At 53.2% G+C, this 19,260-nt stretch overlaps 1 protein-coding gene across 5 annotated transcripts; it reads right to left on the bottom strand.

Moving 5' to 3' along the window:
* Nucleotides 1-1,089: 1,089 nt before the first annotated feature.
* THEMIS2 (thymocyte selection associated family member 2) lies at nucleotides 1,090-19,260 on the bottom strand. Of its 5 annotated transcripts, none has more exons than XM_045064045.1 (6): nucleotides 18,868-19,260; nucleotides 16,005-16,145; nucleotides 12,713-13,123; nucleotides 6,024-7,102; nucleotides 3,868-4,021; nucleotides 1,090-3,278 (listed from the first exon to the last, which is right to left on the bottom strand). In XM_045064045.1, exons 3-6 carry the CDS (start codon nucleotides 13,023-13,025, stop codon nucleotides 3,223-3,225), a joined length of 1,602 nt encoding a protein of 533 aa, XP_044919980.1. In that variant the 5' UTR covers nucleotides 13,026-13,123; nucleotides 16,005-16,145; nucleotides 18,868-19,260; the 3' UTR covers nucleotides 1,090-3,222. The 5 variants fall into 5 exon arrangements, with proteins under 5 accessions (XP_044919980.1, XP_004741100.1, XP_044919978.1 ...); XM_004741043.3 differs by lacking the exon at nucleotides 18,868-19,260 and adding an exon at nucleotides 18,566-18,708; XM_045064043.1 differs by lacking the exon at nucleotides 18,868-19,260 and adding an exon at nucleotides 17,950-18,545.

Here is a 19,260-nt window from a genome sequence, read left to right as displayed (position 1 = left end):
AAGGACCTGTTTCATCCTCTCCCCAGAGGCCTGTGGCTAGTATGTGTCTTTTCTCTCTCTCTTTTTTTTTTTTTTAAAGATTTTATTTATTTATTTGACAGATCACAAGTAGGCAGAGAGGCAGGCAGAGGGAGAGAGAGGAGGAAGCAGGCTCCCTGCTGAGCAGAGAGCCCAGTGTGGGGCTCGATCCCAGGACCCTGGGATCATGACCTGAGCCGAAGGCAGAGGCTTTAGCCCACTGAGCCACCCAGGCGCCCCAGTACATGTCTTTTCTCAAGGTCATCTTTAAGCATGCTTGCGTGACCAGCACAACTCATTAGTTAAAGTTATTTTGAACAGTATGTTATTCTGAGGGACGGTTACAGTATCCTGGTGGGGAATTAGGCTCCTTGGTTACTAGTAGTACTTAATCAGCTTTAACTAGAGAAGAGCCAGTAAGAATTAGCATCTGATGTGGAAGAATAAATGGGGGTTTTTGTCTTGTGTCTAAGATTTATTTAGTGGCACCTGGGTGGCTCAGTGGGTTAAAGCCTCTGCCTTTGGCTCAGGTCATAATCCCAGGGTCCTGGGATTGAGCCCCGCATTGGGCTCCCTGCTTGGTGGGAAGCCTGCTTCTCCCTCTCCCACTCCCTGCTTATGTTCCCTCTCTCGCTGGTCTATCAAATAAATAAAACCCTTAAAAAAGAAAGATGGATATATTTATTTGGGGGAGTGTGCATGCATGTGTGTGAGCAGGGGGAGGGGCAAAGGGAGAGAAATCCTCAAGCAGATTCCCCACTGAGCGCAGAGCCCCATACAGGGCTTGATCCCAGGACCTCCAGATCAGCACATGAGCCAACATCAGGAGTCAGACGCTTAACCAACTGAACCCCCCCCAGGCACCCCTGAATAGATGTTTTTCTTTAAAAAAAAAAAAAAAAAAAAGAACGTTGTTGAGGAAGGGGTGTCTGGTTGGCTAAATCTGTAGAGCCTGAGACTCTTAATCTTGGGGTCATGAGCCCCACATTGGGTGTAGAGATTACTTTAAAAAAAAACTTGAAAAATCATTTGAGGGAGATTGAGAACTCGATCCAGTTTTGAGTCAGCGCCTCCAGTTCACGTTCATTTATTCAGCAGTCGTTGACACCTGGTACAATGTCAGCATGTTCGCTACATCACAAGACATTCAAAAATAGAAATGAGAAAAGATAGGAAAAATAAATATGAAGGGATGGACTAATCTTTTCTGTTTCCCAGTGTATATCTCGTGTGTTCCCAGGAGTGTGTGCTCGCCTCGGAGACCACCGCCCAGGGGGAACTGCTAGCCCCACTCTAACACCCTCCCCACTGCCCAGTGGCTTAGTCCAGAGTTAAGACAAAAGCGCCCCACGGGCACTGTCTGCCTGTGGTCCCTGCTGCCCCCCGCCCCAACCCCCAAGTCGCTCTGATGAGCCCTCACAGTTGTGGTTTTCAAGCAAGTTTTTCTTTTCAGCCCAGCTTTCCTAGCTATGAAATTGCTTGCTGCTCTTGCAGCATCGGGACACTCAGAAACACCCTTCTCTAGGAGTTGGTCGCCCTCTCTGGCCCCCTTCTGTGATCTTGCTCAATTTGGTGCCACAATTAAATGCAGATGTGGAAGTGAGAACTATTGGCATTCTGCACTTGAGCTTGGTGCTTGGGGTCCTGTGCCCAGGAGGAACTTTTATCCATACTTATTCCTTGTCCCAGAGCACGCTCTTCCTCAGGGTGCCCCCATGCAGCTGAGCTGGTCTCTGGAGGCAGGCCTGGGAACTGGCCCGCAGCTTGTACTAGCTGCTTGGGCCTCACCTGGAGCACTGCTTGCTGGGGTGTGGGAGCCAGGAGGCCTGGAAGGACGCACTCAGGTGCACTCCCTCAAATCCGGGATCTCCAGACTGACAGTCTTTCCACTCCCATGTCAGCCAGAAACTCTGGTTCCCTTTAAATCTCTCTCTTGTCCTCTGCTGACTGCGGTGTGCTTGGTTCTACGACTGCCTCCATCTAGGAACCAAAACCCTGCCACTTCCAGGAAGTGAGGCCTGTGGTCTCACCGCAAGGAACAGGCCTGGACTGACCTTGGAAGCTGGTTAGTGTCTGCATAGACCCAGGTTACGCTGGGTGGGGAGGCCCTCCAACCAGTGCACACATGTCGTCTCCACAGTCTAGGAGCTCAGTATATTCCAGATACAGAAGGATTCCGTGATTGGGAGACGGTGTGGGGATGGGGAAAGAACATAGGCCTCAGCCACAGCTGCGCTATCTGGGTCAGTGGGAACGATGCTAACATTTTTATTGAGTGTTTATGTGCCAGGCACTGCGCTAGATATTACACCAAGATTATCGCATTTGATCCTTAGAACAATTCTGTGAGGTAGATAACTGTTAGTTGTATTTTACAAATGAAGGAACTGAAGCTTAGGTGAAAAGAACTTGCTCACAGCCACAGCCCAGATGGCAGTGAGCCCAGATGCTAACCCAGGCCCACGACTAGTCAGCCCTCCTGAAGTACCCGACCACTCAGGCTAGTTTTCTGACCTTTAAAATCAGCGCATTGTCTATCCAGAGAGTTGAGGATTTAGATAATGTTTAAAAAGGGTCTGGCACACAGACCTTACTACATGGTATCTGTTCCCATTTTTCCAGACACCCACGTGTCATTTTTATTCTATGGTTTTCGAGCAAAAAAATCTTGGATCGTCACATGCAACTATCATGTTCCTTCACAGGCGACCTAGTCCTGCTCTCTCAGGGGCTTAGGGTTCAGTGGCAGAGGAAGAGGGCGAGGGGGTGGCAAACAGAAGAAAAGGCTCTCAGTGCGGGGTGTTCCGGGTTGAGTCCCCTTTACCGAGAGGCAGGAAACACGGTGCCACCACCATCAAGGTTGGTGATCTCAGATTCCTTTCCTCGTGTCTCATGAGACACGAGCGTTGGGGACTCAGAACTGAACTGAACCCAGCTGCCTCCTCTAGACACCAAAGCTCTGAGCTGAAAGAGGCAAAGGCGAGGTACTGGCCCCAAAAAAGCCAGCCCTCGGTGGCAGGAACCTGGAACATGAGGAAAACACTGGAACAATGTTCACTCTTTTTCACGTTGGTCTCCATGAAGCCATTTCCTGTCCACAGTCCGAGTTCAGTGAGCTCTTGTCTGAGGTCTTGCAAAGGCTTGTAACGGTCGACTGGCCTCTCCCTGAGACACAGCAGGTAAGAAGCAGGGCTGCTCCAGTATCTAAAGGGTATTCTGAAATTTCTCATGTATCTCTTCATAATCATGTTCATCGTCATCTACAAAAGAATTCAAGTCAATGATGATCTTGGGCCTTAAGCAGGTTCCTGAGGTCCTTGCTAGACCATAACTACAAATTATTCTGTCTGAACACTATAAATACTCCCCTTGCCTGCCTCGGGGTGGGGTGGGGGGTAGTTTGTTGGAGATGAACTCATGTTCCTTGCCAGGTCTCCGGAGCCCCTGGGGAAGGAACAATGGGAACCCCTTCTCTCTCTCTTTTTTTAAAGATTTATTTATCAGAGAGGGAGAGGGAGGAAGGGAGCACAAATGGGTGGAGGGGCAGAGGGAGAAGCAAACTCCCCGCCGAGCAGGTGGCCTGACACGGGGCTCGATCCCAGCACCCTGGAACCATAACCTGAGCTGAAGGCAGACGCTTAACCGACTGAGCCACCCAGGCGCCCCTAAACCCATCCTTTAACTTAAAAGCCTCTCTGTCCAACTAGGACTGCAGAAGGTTCTGCTCAAGGGCAGGGCCTTGCCAAGGGATGGCCAGCACCGCCGGAGGCATGAGCAGGAACAGAGCAAGGAGAGGAAAAGCAAGGACAAGGGTGAGCAGGTGAGCAGGGTTAGTTAAAAGGGTCCGACCTGGATCTGTGATGGGCTTAGTGTGCCTGAGGCCCTTCCTGTGGGCAGCAACCTTGCTGTACATGCTTGCGCTGTCCGTGGCGCCCTGCGGCAGTGTCTTCATCTTGGCTTTGGGGAGCAGAGGAGCTTGCTGCTGTTCTGAGACTTGACAAGACTGAGTGGGAGAAAAAGCAGAAATCAGCAGGGTCCATGAAATATAATTTCCTTCCAAGGTCACTTCCTCTGTTCCCCTTTTGACTTCCTGTCCAGGGTAGGGCTTCCTGGGACCCCAAGTGTTTTTGTTTCTAGCACATGAAATGGTCTTTGGCCAGGGAGACAGGCCAGGATGAGCGATGGAAAGGCTGGGAGCTAGAGATGGGGGTGCCCCGAGTTTCTCCACGGGGGCGGGGTGGGGAGGTTCAGTCAGCATCCTTCACCTCTGCTGCTGAAGGGGCGACAAGCAGTCACAAAATCTCAAGACAGAGTGCCCGAGGGGTCCCAGAAGGAGGAGGACTTTTGTTGAACTCCCACCTCAGGCCACAGGCACACCTGTTCGTTTCTCCTCAGGGGACCCTCCGAGGAGCTGTTTGAGCTCCCAATGTACCCAAGAGGAAACCAGCTCAGAGAGAGCGATCCATGTCATACCTCACACAGGGCCGCAAGCTGGGCCGAGGTTCAGATGCAGAACCACGTCTGTGACCTCAAAAGTTCACGCTTTTTCTAGCACACTATGCTTCGGAGAGCGCCCCTGCTCAGCGAGGGGAATACAGATGCCCCAAGAAGAAAAGTTGCAGGATCAAGGGCAGTGAGCAGGGACTGGGCCCCCAGTCACTTCCAACAGGAGCAAAGGCGGGGCCTGAGGTCTCAATTTTCTGTGCTGTGTTCGTTCTCTTCCATACTGTCAGGCCTGTGTTCTGTCAGCAACCAACTGCCCTTCCGCCTCCACGGATGCAAGCCCTTCCTGCCTCCCCTCTCAGTACAAAATGCAAGTTTCCCCAAAGCTCCCCACAGCAATTTCCTTGCTACATTTTACAACGTGCTTTGGATGTGGTGAGGTGCCCGGGCTGGGCGGTCGGACCCAGCGTCAAACCCCAGGTCGCCTGTTTGCTAGCTGTGTGACCTCAGGGTGGCTCATCTCCCTCTCTGTGCCTCTTGTTTGCTCCACTGTAGAAAGAGCCATCTCTTGGTGCCCACCTTGCAGGGACATCAGGAGAGCCGTGCAGGGTGAGGCGCGGGCAGTGTCCGCCACGGAGAAGACACCCAGCAGGCCGCGGCTAAGAAGTCAGCACTGACCTTATCCCCGGGGACACTGAGAGAAAATGGGAGAGCAGAGGCCACAGAGCGAGTGAACTGGGCCATAAGCAGGTCTTTCTGCTTCTGTCCCTGCTTCTTTCTCCATCCCTGGGACTTGGTTTGGGTCAGTTCAGCCCGCACCGACGCTGTCTGCCCACTGCAAGCAGGTGGGGTCCCTGTCCTCAGACCCCTCACGGCACACTGGAAACTAGGTGTTGTCCCACCCGCACCAGGCCACGTACCACAGGGCAGGGTGAACACAGAAGGGGGAGGGCTGTCACCTCCAGAGGAAGCCCGAGCAGAGCCTTCCCCACTGAAAGGAGGAAGCACATTCTGGCAAAAGGCCCAGCACGTGTTAAAGTGCTGAGGCAGGGATCACGGCACACTGAGAAGCTGTGGGAGCTTCTCAGCGGCTGAGTGCGGATCAGAGTGGGTGGTGGAAGAGGGGTCTGGCGGGGGGAGATTGACGTCAGCTTATAAATGACCCTCCCTGGGTGGCATGCTAAGGGGTCAACATTACGCCCTGGCTGTGAGGGGTCACTGGAGGCTCAGAGGACAGGGCCGAGGCCCATTGGTGACCAGGGAAGGGCTTGGGAGGCCATTCTGACAGAGGTTGTGGGGGGCGGGTTGGAGGCTGCTGACACAGTTTAGGTGACAGCTGATGAACCGGAATGAGGGGATGACAGCGGGGAGAGCACGGTGAAGCCTCACGCTCCTGCTCAGGCCCCCCACATCTGAACTGAGTAAGAATGATGGGCGCACAGCATGTAAGCGTAGAAACTGTAAGCTCTGTACGACTGAGCTGTGACGCGGGACAAGGAACCGGCAGGACCCGCAGTGACCCCGGCGGGTTCCCCTCCCCACCCGCTTTGGTAGGTTGGTACCTGGCCACTTTTGTTCTTGCCGCTTTGTTTCTTCTGCCCACTGAGGCCTTGACCTTTGGGCGGCCGCGGTGGTGGAGGCTGGTTCTCGAAGGCCGGTAACTTCCGGAGCGTATAGTAGAAGGCTTCCGTCAGCTCCTCCACGGTGGCGACCACGGAAGGCCCAGTCGGCTGGCCCGGCTGCTGCTCGGTCTCCACGACAGTCAGGTCCAGCCACCGGGGAGGGAGCTCAAAGCACATGTCAGGGTTAGAGTCGAAGCTGACCACCAAGAAGGGTTCCATGATCTTCTCCTCCAGCCGCAGGCCTGGGAAGGAGGGCAGAGGGTCAGCAGGCTGGCTGCCGTCCTTGGCCACCACCTTGACTTCACAGGGCAGCGAAAACTGGGCAGTCAGGTCTCCCAGGCTGTAGCGCCGATTATCATTCATCTCCTCCACGAAACTACTAGAGATGTAGAGGGGCAGCAGGATCTGGTCTTCATTTTCGATCTCTTCATAATCTTCCTCCTCCTCCTCGTCCTCCTCGGCCTGGTCACTCAGTCGCTGACACACCAAGACATCTATGTCCTGGCCTCCAGCCCCATGGGCCTGGCCGGGCCTCAGCACCTCCAGCCTGTCACCCACAGCCAGGGACGTGAGACTAAGGGTCTCTAACCCTTCGACCTCACAGTCCTTTGTGGCCACGACCCGGAGCGGCTGGCCTGGCTGGAGGGCACCCAGGAGGTCACAGGCCGTGAGGAACTCTCTCGGCCGCCGCCGCAGCTTGCCCTGATAAGCCCCGGAGACCATGAAGTGTCTGGGCACCTTCCGGCCCTTGGTCGAGACCAGGATCCGCCAGGGCGGTGAGGCCAGGCCATGGACGCGGAGCCGCTGGCCTTTCTGCAAGAAGCCTGCCCACGGGTTGAGGAAGATGGGGGGCCCCTCCGGAACCTCCAGGATCTCCGCGGACAGAGGGAAGGGGCCTCCCCGGGCCAGGGCCTCACTCAGCAGCAGAGGCTGGATAAAGTGGATGTGCTGAGAAGAAGCAGTGACGTCTTCCACGTCGACCTCCAGGGTGGAGGGGATCTTGACGACGGTCCTGCGCACTGTGGGGAGGGGAGTCAGCTCAGGGGGTGCCCTGCACACCAGCCCAGGGGTGTCCCTGCACTCCCAGCAAAGAGGTCTGAGCTGGCTGACCTCCTTCCTGTCTGTTCTGCCAACCTTTTCCTATGGCATCAGATTTCTTTTTTTTTTTTTTTTTTTTTTTTTTTTTTTTTTTTTTTTTTTAAAGATTTTATTTATTTATTTGACACAGAGAGAGAGATCACAAGTAGGCAGAGCAGCAGGCAGAGAGAGAGAGAGATAGGGGAAGCAGGCTCCCTGCTGAGCAGAGAGCCCGATGCGGGGCTCGATCCCAGGACCCTGAGATCATGACCGGAGCCAAAGGCAGAGGCTTTAACCCACTGAGCCACCCAGGCGCCCCTGGCATCAGATTTCTTGCTCACTCCTTTCCTTAACCTCTGTTCGAAAGCTATTATAGGAATTTTTTTTTAATTTAATTTATTTATTTGACGGAGAGAGATATCACAAGCAGGCAGACCGACAAGCAGAGAGAGAAAAGGAAGCAGGCTCCCCGTTGAGCAGAGAGCCTGATGCGGGGCGGGGCTCAATCCCAGGACCCTGGGATCATGACCTGAGCTGAAGGCAGAGGCTTTAACCCACTGAGCCATGAAAGTGACCCTATTACAGGAATTTTTAAACATTTACAAAAGTACAAGAGTATAGTGAACCTCCTAGCTTCAATATTTAATTCAATATTTAATTCACGGCCCACCCTCTTTCATTCATATCCTGTCTGTTCCCCTCCAGGGGGTCATTTTGAATCAGAATAATTACGTGTCATCTTGACCTTTCAGTGTGTATCTCTAAGAGAAGAGATAAAGTTAAAAACATAACCATAATGCCATTACTACATCTAGATAATAATTATTTGACAGTTCATTAATAATACCAACTATCTAATTTGTCCAACCACTTTTTTTTTTTTTTTTTTTTTTTTTTTTTTTTTTTTTTTTTTTTTTTTTTTTTTAAAGATTTTATTTATTTATTTATTTGACAGAGAGAGATCACAAGTAGGCAGAGAGGCAGGCAGAGAGAGAGGAAGGGAAGCAGGCTCCCCGCTGAGCAGAGAGCCCGATGCGGGACTCGATCCCAGTACCCCGAGATCATGACCTGAGCCGAAGGCAGCGGCTCAACCCACTGAGCCACCCAGGCGCCCTGTCCAACCACTTTTTAAACTCTAATTGAATTTTGAATGGAATTTTCATTTTATTTTTAAAATTTATTTATTTGACAGACAGAGATCACAAGTAGGCAGAGAGAGAGGAAGAAGCAGGCTCCCCGCTGAGCAGAGAGCCCAAAGCAGGGCTTGATCCCAGGACCTGAGCCGAAGGCAGAGGCTTAACCCACTGAGCCACCCAGGCGCCCCTTCAATGTAATTTTATAAGCTACCTTGCCAAATCCTTTCTGCGTTTGTGTGTGTGTGTGTGTGTGTGTGTGTGTGTGTTTTAAGGTTTTATTTATTTATTTATTTGTCAGAGAGAGAGAGAGAGAGAGCATGCGCAAATGCACACAAAAGCAAGGGGAGTGGCAGGCAGAAGGAGGCTCCCTGTGCAGCACTCGATCCCAGGACACTGGGATCACGACCTGAGCTGAAGGCAGACATTTAACCAACTGAGCCACCCAGGAGTTCCTCCTTTCTGCATTTTAAATAAAGAGATAAAACCACATCAAGAGGGGCGCCTGGGTGGCTCAGTCAGTTAAATGTCCAACTCTTGATTTCGGCTCACGACATGAGCTCAGGGTTGTGAGATTGTGCCCCAAGTCCAGCTCCGGGCGGCGTGTGGAGCCTGCTTAAGATTCTCTTCCCACCTCCAACGCCCCACCCCATTCATGCACGTTCTCTCTCTCCTTAAAAATAAATAAATTAATTAATTAAAATTAAAATTAAAACTAAGAAAAACACCGGTTGGGGCTCCTAAATGGCTCATTTGGTTGAGCTTCCGATTCTTGGTTTCCACGCAGGTGGTGATCTCAGGGTCATGTGATCAAGCCCCAAGTCTGGTTCCTCACTCAGAGGCGAGTCTGCTTGGGATTCTCTCTCTCCCTCTCCCTCTGCCCCTCTCACTTGTGCACTTTCTCTCTCTCTCTAAAATAAGTGAATGAATCTTTATTTTTAAAAAATACTTTATTTATTTATTTGACAGAGAGCAATCACAAGTAGGTAGAGAGGCAGGCAGAGAAAGAGGGGCAAGCAGGCTCCCTTCCGAGCAGAGAGCTTGATGTGGGGATCAATGCCAGGACCCTGAGATCATGACCTGAGCCAAAGGCAGAGGCTCAATACACTGAGCCACCCAGGTGCCCCTGAATCTTGAATAAAAATAAAAATAAAAAACACTGGCTAATGACCTTGGCGACTTGTTTCCTCTCTGGACATCAGCGAGTACCAGGTTTATAAATGCAAGAGGCGGCTCTGTAAGCGAATGTCCCTTATGTGTGAGCCATATGGGAGACAAGGGAGGAAAAACCTCCCCCCTCACAGAGGGAGAAACTGAGGCTCAGGTGGGGACAAGCCTCAGGCCACAGTGCTGGGATTTTTGCTCTGTGCGGGGCGAGCCAAAGTCTGGTTGAAGCTGGGAGGTAGCCACAGGGGGTTCATTCTACAGTTCTGGTTTTCTTCTTCGAAGGACTTTATGAATTCCCAGAACTGTCTCATCACCAGGGCAGACGCTGGACCCACCATTCAAAGCCCTGGTCCCCCAGGCCGTGCTCTCTGAGTGCTATTTCCCACAAGACACCAGGGCTCCCTGGGAATGAGATAACTTCCTGGAGTGGAAACGTGCCACAGTCTGGAACCACTTAAACCAGAAAGCAAGAAAAATGTATTCGAGACCATTGCAGGTGTGTCAAAAGGCTCCCCTGGGCCGAGGCTGAGATAAGGTGAGCACCAATAATGATGCCAGCAGATCGGAACACTGAAAATACTGAGTTCACTGAATACTGAAAACACTGAAAATCTGTGAGTTCATAATGATGATTTAAAACAAACGAACAAACAAACAAACAAAAAACACCCTAAATAATCATCCTTGAAGAATGCTAGGGAGCCAACTCATTTTAAAAACTAGGAAACAGTGCGGGGAGGGGTGCTCCTGGGTGGCTCAGTGGGTTAAAGCCTCTGCCTTTGGCTCGGGTCATGATCCCAGGGTCCTGGGATCGAGCCCCGAGTCAGGCTCTCTGCTCAGTGGGGAACCTCTTCCCCCTCTCTCTCTGCCTACTTGTGATCTCTGTCTGTCAAATAAATAAATAAAATCTTAAAAAAAAAAAAAAAAACCCACAACTAGGAAACGGGCCCCTGGGTGGCTCCCTCAGTTAAGTGTCAAATTTTCTTTCGGTTTCAGCTCAGACCAAGATCCCAGGGATGTGAGGCTGAGCCCCGAGGCTCTGCACTGCACTCAGCAAGGAACCTGCTGGAGAGTCTCTCCCTCCCCTTCCACCCCTCCCCAACAAGCACTCTCTCTCTCTCTCTCAAATAAATCTTTAAAAAACAAAACAAAACCAAAACGAACTAGTAAACAAAGTATAGGCTCATCTCTTAGGATGTTCCTCCCTATAGGCTGGAGGCAGCATGCAGAGCAGGGCTTGAGAGCCAGGCAGAACCTGGCCAGGTCTGCCAGAGCAGAGGGAGAATGGTACCCCGGGACCCTGACTTATATAAACACAATGTCCCGCGTTTCTCATGCAAGTAAACCAAAGCTGGGGTGGTGGCAGCGGGGAGTTGCTCTTTAGTTTTTTTAGTTTCCTGACTACCAGATGAAGAAGGAGCCCTAGGACTCAAATCACTATTGCAACAGCCACTCACATCACAGATGCCGGCCCATGCTTTGCATCTGATGACACCAAGGCTAGTGCTGCAAGTTAGGCTGGGGACAGACACAGACCCGGGCGGGGGAGGCGGGTGCACTCCTTGCCCCACACCTCCTGCAGCCATGAGAACCACCTCCTGGGTCTGGTCAAACCTCTACAGATGTGTGGCAAAGAGCCAACAGCTGGCCTGAGGCTTTTATCCCTAGAAAAGCCTGCCTACAAGGCTGGTCCTCAGCTGGTGTCTGGGGACGTGGTTTAGTGTGTGTTCCCACCATCCTCTTACTGCGGGGGGTGGTTCCCTGTCCTTAGCCTGTACAGTCAGGGATGCTCTCTGACTAAGGTCAAGAATTGGGGTGCATGCTAAGCAGAGGGGACCTACGTGACCAGCCCCCAGTAAAAATCCTGGGCACTGAGTCTGTGAGGTTCTCTGACAAATAACAGCTCACACGTGTTGCCACAGTTCAGTGCTGGAGGGACTCCGTGTTTCTGTGTGACTCCACCAGGAGGCAACTCTTGTGTCCTTTTGCTGCAATAAATCACAGCTGCGAGTACAACCAGATGTCAAGTCCCATGAGGCCAATACAGGGGACAGATGCCCACTGGCTCCATCGCAAGGACGCTGTCAACAAAACCCAAATGCAAGACAGCCTGCAGGACAAAGAGCCGAGTCCCTTCAAAAGATCAATTATAAGAAAAATAAGAAAGGTGACCCTGTAGAGTAGCAGATTTAAAAGGCCTGAAATCAACAGCAGTCTTGTGGGTCTTGTCTGGATCCTGCTGTGAACATACTGTAGGACAATTTAGAAGACAGGAGAGGAAGTACAAACACCAAGTAGTGGTATAAGGAATTATTGTTAATTTTTTTGGTATGATGAGGGTATTGTGTGCCTGTTTAAAAAAATTATTTTTAGGAGCACATGGGTGGTTCAGTGAGTTAAGCCTCTGCCTTCGGCTCAGGTCATGATCTCAGGGTCCTGAGATCGAGCCCTGCATGGGGCTCTCTGCTCAGCCGGGAGGCCTGCTTCCCCCTTTCTCTCTGCCTGCCTCTCTGCCTACTTGTGATCTCTCTCTATATATCAAATAAATAAATAAAATCTTTAATAAATTATTTTTTTAAAGACACACTGAAGTATTTATACGAGAAATGATGGGATACGTGGGGTATGTTTTGAAATAATCAGGCAGGGTGGGGAGAGACGAAACAGGACAGATAGGTCCTGAGTTAGTAACTGTGATGTCGGGTGACGGGGTCCAGGAGGTCCTCAAACTCTGTCCCCCAGGGAAGAGGCCCCAGGGCACCCGTTCCACCTCCGCTCCGGCTTGGCCTCCCAGTGGCTTCTACCTGTTTCACCAGCCCTGCTCAGCACGCTGCCCCAGCCTGCCCTCAGACAGCTGATGAGACAGCTAGGGATTCACCCAGTGTCCTTGTCACAGAGACAGGAGGAGGCCTTGAGGAACAATCCCTTCCTCCCCAGAGGCAGGAAAATCTGTTTCTCCTGAGCAAACGGTCAAGGTTTTACCGTGTAGCTGCTGCCTTATCCTAGTTGCTAGCGAGTTCATAATCCAACTTTTGCCTAATTTTATAAAGAGTGGGACCTCACTCTTAAGTTCTCTCATTTTTCCTGTCTTCTTTTAGTAATGCCCCACTATCTGGGACTCTTCATTCTGTTATATTGTATGTACTGGGTAAGTGATCTGGTACTTGGGGTAACTTCCGCCAGAGCAGCTTTCCAGGAGCCCCTCTCTCGCCCCGTCAACCCTCCCCCCCACAATCCGCCCCAGCGACTCACTGTGCATGATGGCTTGGATCTCATACTGGGGCCTCAGGAGCAGGGACTGCCAAGGGAGTGTGGGGCAGGTGAAGAGGCGGTCGCTCAGGGCTGGATCCTGCAGGGCCTGGAGGAGGGGCCGAGGGGCGCCAGGCTCCCATTCCCAGAAGGGCCCCCTCTGGGACAGGGGCAGGTACAGAGTGAAGTGCTGGGTTCCGGTGTCCAGCACACAGCGGGCACGGTAGGTCCTATGATACTCCTCCACATCCTTGAGCAGGAGGGGCTGGTCCCTGGGCACCACCCTGGTCTCTGTGGTGATTTTGTGCGTCGACATGAAGCTGATGGGCAGCTTCCTGGAGCGCTGGGTTGCAGCAGAGAGCAGCTCCTCCAGGGTTTCGTAGCTCTGAGGGCCGGTGAGGGGGCTGAAGTGGCCTGTGGGGCACAGCAGAGGGTGTCAAGGTGGGACGGGCCCTTGTGGGTCCAGGGACACACATACCAGGGCCGCAGAGAACCCGGTCAGAATCCCCCGAAGACAAGTCCCAAGCATCTGGACATCCAGGCCACAGGGTTGAGGGACAAGCAGCAGCCAGTGACCATGTGTGAAGGGACAGTGACAAGTAGAAATGGGGACAGTTCCTCCTTATGCAGAGGAGCAAGAACTTAGAGGGACTGTCATCAGAGACAGAACAGGGATGTGTTTTCCCAAAGACACTGACAGTGGCCACCTGTGCCTACCTCCTGAACCGTACCTGCCTCCAACTCTGCCAACTTTGCTTCCATGTTCCTCACCACCACTCCAATCCCATATACCCAACACCGATCACCCCATGCTGGGGCAGCGCCACTGTCCCTCTCTCTCACAAACTAGACACCCAGGAGCTCCTAGCCAAATGAACTCTGACCACCACCCTTCACCCCACATCCTGTCTGCCAATTCTGGTGGCCCGACTGCTCTTCCCCCATCCAACTTCTTCCCCTGTCCCCATTCATGCTTCTCCCGCCACTGTACTGGCCTCAAATAGCCCACATCCACACATCGCTTCTGGTCCCCTCTGCAAGTTACCCCAAGTTTTGTTTTGTTTTGTTTTTTTTAAAGATTTTATTTATTTATTTGACAGAAAGAGATCACAAGTAGGCAGAGAGGCAGGCAGAGAGAGAGGGGAAAGCAGGCTCCCTGCTGAGCAGAGAGCCCGATGCGGGGCTCGATCCCAGGACCCTGAGATCATGACCCGAGCTGAAGGCAGAGGCTTAACCCACTGAGCCACCCAGGTGCCCCAAGTTACCTCAAGTTACCTCAAGGCCCCCTCCTGTCTATGTGACAAGGACTTTCTGCAAAGGTACCAGTCTAGATTCTTCAAGAAGCTGATGTCAAGATAAAAGCTAAGGATTTGTTTCAGCCTGAAGGAGATTAAGAAATCAATATGTGATCTGGGGGCATCTGGGGGACTCAGTTGGTTAAGCATCTGACTCTTGATTTCAGCTCAAGATCGTGAGTTCAAGACCTATGTTGGGCCCCATGTTCAGTGTGGAGCCTACTTAAAAAAAAAAAAAAGTGGCTCAGTTGGTTAAGCCTCCGACTCTTGACTTTGACTCAGGTCCTGAACTCAGGATTATGAGATCAAGCCCTGCATCAGGCTCTGCAGTGGGTGTGGTGGCTGCTTGAGATTCTCTCTCCACCTTTCCCCCACTCCCACCTCAGATGCTTGCACTCTCTCTCTCTCTCGCCAAAAAAAAAAAAAAAAAAAAAAAAAAAAAAAAAAGAATAATAATGATAATAAAAAGGAGAAAGAAATTCCTATTCAAAAAAGGGAAAGAAATTGATGTGATTTGGGATTGGCTTCTGGAACAAGGGGAAACCTTGATTTATTAGGTCAGTTGTTGGAATAAACCAGGTTAGACAGCAGTATTATATCAATATTAAATCTCCTGAATTTGATTACTGAACTACAGTTTACGAACAAATGTCCTTGTACTTAGGAGTAATATTAGTAAATATAAGGAGTAATATTTAGGTACAAAGCGTTATCATGTCTGCAATTCATTCTCAAATAGTGCAGGAAAATGTATATATAAATACACATATGGTAATATTTGTTCATGAATGTGTGTGTGTGTGTGTGTGGAAAGAGGGAGAGAAAGAAATATAACAAAATATTGGTAAACTGGAAAACAACTGGTCAGTCTGGATAAAGAGTATACCGTGGTTTTAGCAAGTCTTCTGTGAACTTGAACACATTTCAGAATAAAAAGGAAAAAACCCCAAAATACCAAATAAAGCATACTACTTCCGTATTTGAAACACTCATTAGCTCTTCAGTGCTCTCAAAGACCACACTGTGCCCGTGGCCACCCAGAGCCCTCTGGGAATCCGCCTCCCACCTCTCCCACCGCCTGCCTTTACCAGGAACCCAAACCCTTGCCTGTCCCATTCAGGCGATCACAGCTGTGAAGAAGGAGCGCTTAGACTACACCTGCTCTGGGCTGCACCCCGTTCTAAGCCCTTCCTGCCAGGCAACTCATTTACTCCTCTCCTCAAGCCTGTTCTAGAGGAGTACCCTGAGGCACAGAGAGGAGCCAGGAACTGGCCAAGGCCATGGCACACAGCCTGCAGAGCGAGGCTTCCCAACCAGGCTTCAGCGTCCCAGACACCCCTCACCCCATCCCCCACCTCCCACCCCAGCCCGCCCCGCTAACGACACATGTCCTGCAGAAACCGAGCTCTGTCATTTCTGGAGCACCAGATATGCCCATACTATTCCCTGTGTTACTCCCTCTGGAAGTCCTCCTTCCTGCTCAGGTGCCACCCCCACCAGGAAGTCTGCCCAGACCCCGGAGGTGGTCTCCTCCTGCCAGGAACCCTCTCTAAACTCTGTGTTGACTCCTGCCCTCCTCTCACTGTCACCCTCCCAGGTCATCCTGAGCTCCACAGCCCCAGCCCCAAGCACACAACAGGTGTCAGTAAATGTGTGGCGAGGGAAAGGTGTAAGCAAACACAGAGACAGGGACCTGGACAAAGATCCAGAACAAAGAGAGTCCCAGCCAAGAGGCAGATGTGACCAGAGAGATGGATATGGAGAGGGTGCAGCCACTCCAGGTTAAGGGCATCGTCAGACCCCTCAGAGGACATCCGTCAGACCCCTCAGAGGACATCCGGGGCCTTGGGGCAGAGCAGTGGGGGATGTGAGAGCACAGGGGCCAAACTGGAGGGTTGGGAGTGCATGCTGGGGCTGGAGGGGGCCGGTGCACTTGGGGTTGGCGGGGTGGGGGGGGGGGGGGGTTGGTGGTGGACAGGACACAGAGCTGTCTGCCTTACCACAGAAGTTGGGGGGGATTTCTATGGTCCGGCCTGTTCCTGGGTTCTCGCAGACCACCTTCTGGAGGCGAACCTGGGTGACCTTGATCAGGTCCCCTGTGGAGAGGCAGCACTCATTCCCAGAGATCTCGTAGATGGAGCCTGCCAAGAGACAGATTTGGTTTCTGTGTGTCACAGGAGCCAAGTGCTAGCTGGCCTGCGCCCTGTTCCCTGACAGGCTGCGCTCTGCCTCCACTCTGCACCGGTTCCTACAGCCTGGAGCGGCTTCCCCTGTCCTTCCCCGCCCAATGGCCCTTGGCTCAGCCACACTCAGGCAGCAGGAACCCTCCTGTGTCTTCCTTCAGCGCTGGATGGACCCTCTGTGAGACACTTCTCAGGCCTTCTCCACACCCCCATGCCTCCTGAACGGAGCTCACAGGCAGGGCAGGGCTGGTCCACCCCAGCATCACCGGCCCTGGCCCAGACCTTGCCGCCAAGCCTGGGCTGAAGTCCTCGGCGAGTAAGCAACGCCCAAAGTCCCAGTTCCCTCCGTACAGCTAGCGCATCGGGCCCAGAGAAGGGCAGAGACTGCCTGGAGGTCACACACACAGCCTGACACCAGCACTAGTGCTTTCTTCTTCACGTGAGCTGTGTTTAAAGGAAGAATGGGAGGAAGCGGAGGGCCGCCGACAGGGTGGGTACAGGAGGCAGGTGTCTGGGCTGCCACCATCAAGCACAGTAGTCCCACTTAATGATTTTCAAGTGTCTAAAGCAGTGTCCGGAACATAGAAGGTGCTCGATAAAGATCTCCACCCCCACACCCCCGCCCACGGGCTGGACATACTCCGTCTATGGACTCGGGACCCAACAGCGCACGGAGGTCAGCCTTGAGGCCACCTGACCCCAGCCCTTCCAAAGCATCCCCAGCAGGGCTTTCAGAAGCTGATGATAATCCCACCCCCATACTGGGAAAATGCACACGGGCTCATAATCTGCAGTTTCAGGGGGCGGCCCGCAGGGCTGGTGTGAACAGCAGCTGGGGCACTGGGCACTGGACTGCCGATGTGCTCTGCAGTGAAGACCCATGACTGTCCTCTGAGGCAGGACCTGTTCCCCACCCTAAAAATAATGAGCTGCGCCTGGGGTGAGGCTGGGTGGGGTCCAAGGGAGCAGAATGGGGACTCCAGCTCAGGGCGCTTCTCTCTACAGCTGGAAGCCCTCATGATGCAGCTAACTGCTTCGGAGGGTGGGGCCTCTTTTTTTTTTTTTTTTAAGATTTTATTTATTTATTTGACAGAGAGAGAGATCATAAGTAGGCAGAGAGAGAGGAGGAAGCAGGCTCCCTGCTGAGCAGAGAACCCGATGCGGGACTCGATCCCAGGACCCTGAGATCATGTCCCCAGCGGAAGGCAGCGGCTCAACCCACTGAGCCACCCAGGCGCCCCGGGTGGGGCCTCTTAACCTGCCCCAGGACTCCCACCACCTGGCCTCCTCCCAGATTCTTCTCTCACCAAACGTCCACCACTTCCCATGCCCTGGGTCAGGCAGAATGAGGAAGCAGCCATTGTGACACTTGGTGGTCAGGGGATGATGTCAGCAGGAGCTCAAACAGGAGAAGCGCCTGCAGGGAGCCCCCAGTGGAAAGTCAGCCTCTGAACCCACATCTGCCAGATTCCCAAGAGTTCCTGGCCAAACCCAGTGTATGGTGGCAGGTCCTGTTCCCTGTGTGGCCCTCCATATGTCGCCCCATTGGTCTGGGCTCCTCCCCTTGGAGCCCCAGAACACTTCCCCTGGAGCAGCTGTGGCAAAAGCAAGGGAAGAGAAAGAGGGAACAGATGCGCAAGGGTACCCCTGCCTTAGTTTGCTTTCTCAGGAAGGAGCCTCTCCCCCTCCACCCAGTCTCCCAAGTTCCCTCTACCTCCGACGTCCCCATTCCCTCGCCTCCCCCTCTGAGCGGCATCCCCACCCCTCCGCCGCCTGTCCGTCTCGCCTTCTTGCTCCTTCAGGCAGCAGGAGCCGTTGAGCCCCTCCTCTGCACCCATTCCTGGGAACCAGGTAGGCAGATGTGCAGGTGCGCAAGGAGCAGAGAGCGGGGAAGGCTGCTGCGGGGAACAGTCGCGCACGCGGAGAACCAAGCTGAGAGATCAGGTCGCAAAACTGAGGGCGACGGTGGGGTGGAAGGACTGAATGAAGGCGCGCAGACAGGCGTCAAGGGGGCGGAGTGGGACGGCAGGCGGAGGGGGCTGACCTGGCACGAGCCCCAGTGTTCCGCTTTCCCACGGTCAGACCTCCCGGGGTGCGTACCGCGGTTTCACCCCCGCTTGGCTCGGTTCCACACACCTGAGTGTCTAAGCTCATTGACTTCTCATCACCACCCTGCGGGCAATCAGCGCTCTCCCATTCCACGAAAGCAAAAGCCGAGGCCCAGAGAGGTTGAGTGTGGCCCCAAGTCACACCTGGGCTTGGGCAACGGCAGCGTAGCTGGATTTCCCGGGTCTCCGTCGCCTGGGCAGCGCCCCTGCCCCACCACCCCGCGAGAGCCAGGCAGCGGCGGGAGAGAGGGGTCGCGGCCCCTCACTCACCCTGGAAGTAGACCCCCGAGCAGACCCGCAGCACACGCGGGAGGGAGGCGAGGTCCAAGGCGCAAACGAAGTCCTGCAGCGACACCGGCTCCATCGTCCTCGCGGTTCGTTGGACTTAGACCGAGTGGCAGCTGCAGGCGCTCGGAGCCTGCAGCCCCGCCCCGCCCCGCCGAGGTAGGCGGGGATGCTCCGCCCACGTGGGCGGAGCCTCTTTTCATCTCCGGGCGAGGGGCCCTTGCGGGTGCCATCTGACCGCCTCGATTTCCTCAACCCTAAAATGGGAAGCAGTGCCTACCTCTCACCTTGGCTGCACGACGTCAAAGGTCTAGATCAGGGCCTGACGCCCAGAGGCTCCGACTAAATGTCCACTCGTCCCCAGTGGTCTGTGATGTATCCCGTGGTGGAGGAGGGGGCGCTGAGGGAGATGAAGGAGAAGTCCCAGCTGCTCCCCACCTGCCCCTGCCGTCTTCCCAGTTAGAAGGAGGAAACGCGGCCCGCCTGCTGTAGTTCTGGGTCTCACAGAAGACCTGTGCCCTGCACTCTGCATCCGCAGAGAAGATGCAGTGTCAGGTCTCCTGATTCCCTCTCCGGGACACTCGCACTCCTTTACGGACGGGGAGCTCACCACCTTTCCAGAACGCTCATACCTGCTGGACATTTGTAGTTAAAATTTCTTCCTTGGGCTAGAGAGAAAT

This window comes from Mustela putorius, unplaced genomic scaffold (genome assembly GCF_011764305.1).
Source record: "Mustela putorius furo isolate JIRA1106 unplaced genomic scaffold, ASM1176430v1.1 tig00003853_pilon_pilon_pilon, whole genome shotgun sequence".
NCBI classification, from domain to species: Eukaryota; Metazoa; Chordata; class Mammalia; order Carnivora; family Mustelidae; genus Mustela; species Mustela putorius.
This window is presented reverse-complemented; position numbering and strand designations above follow the sequence as displayed.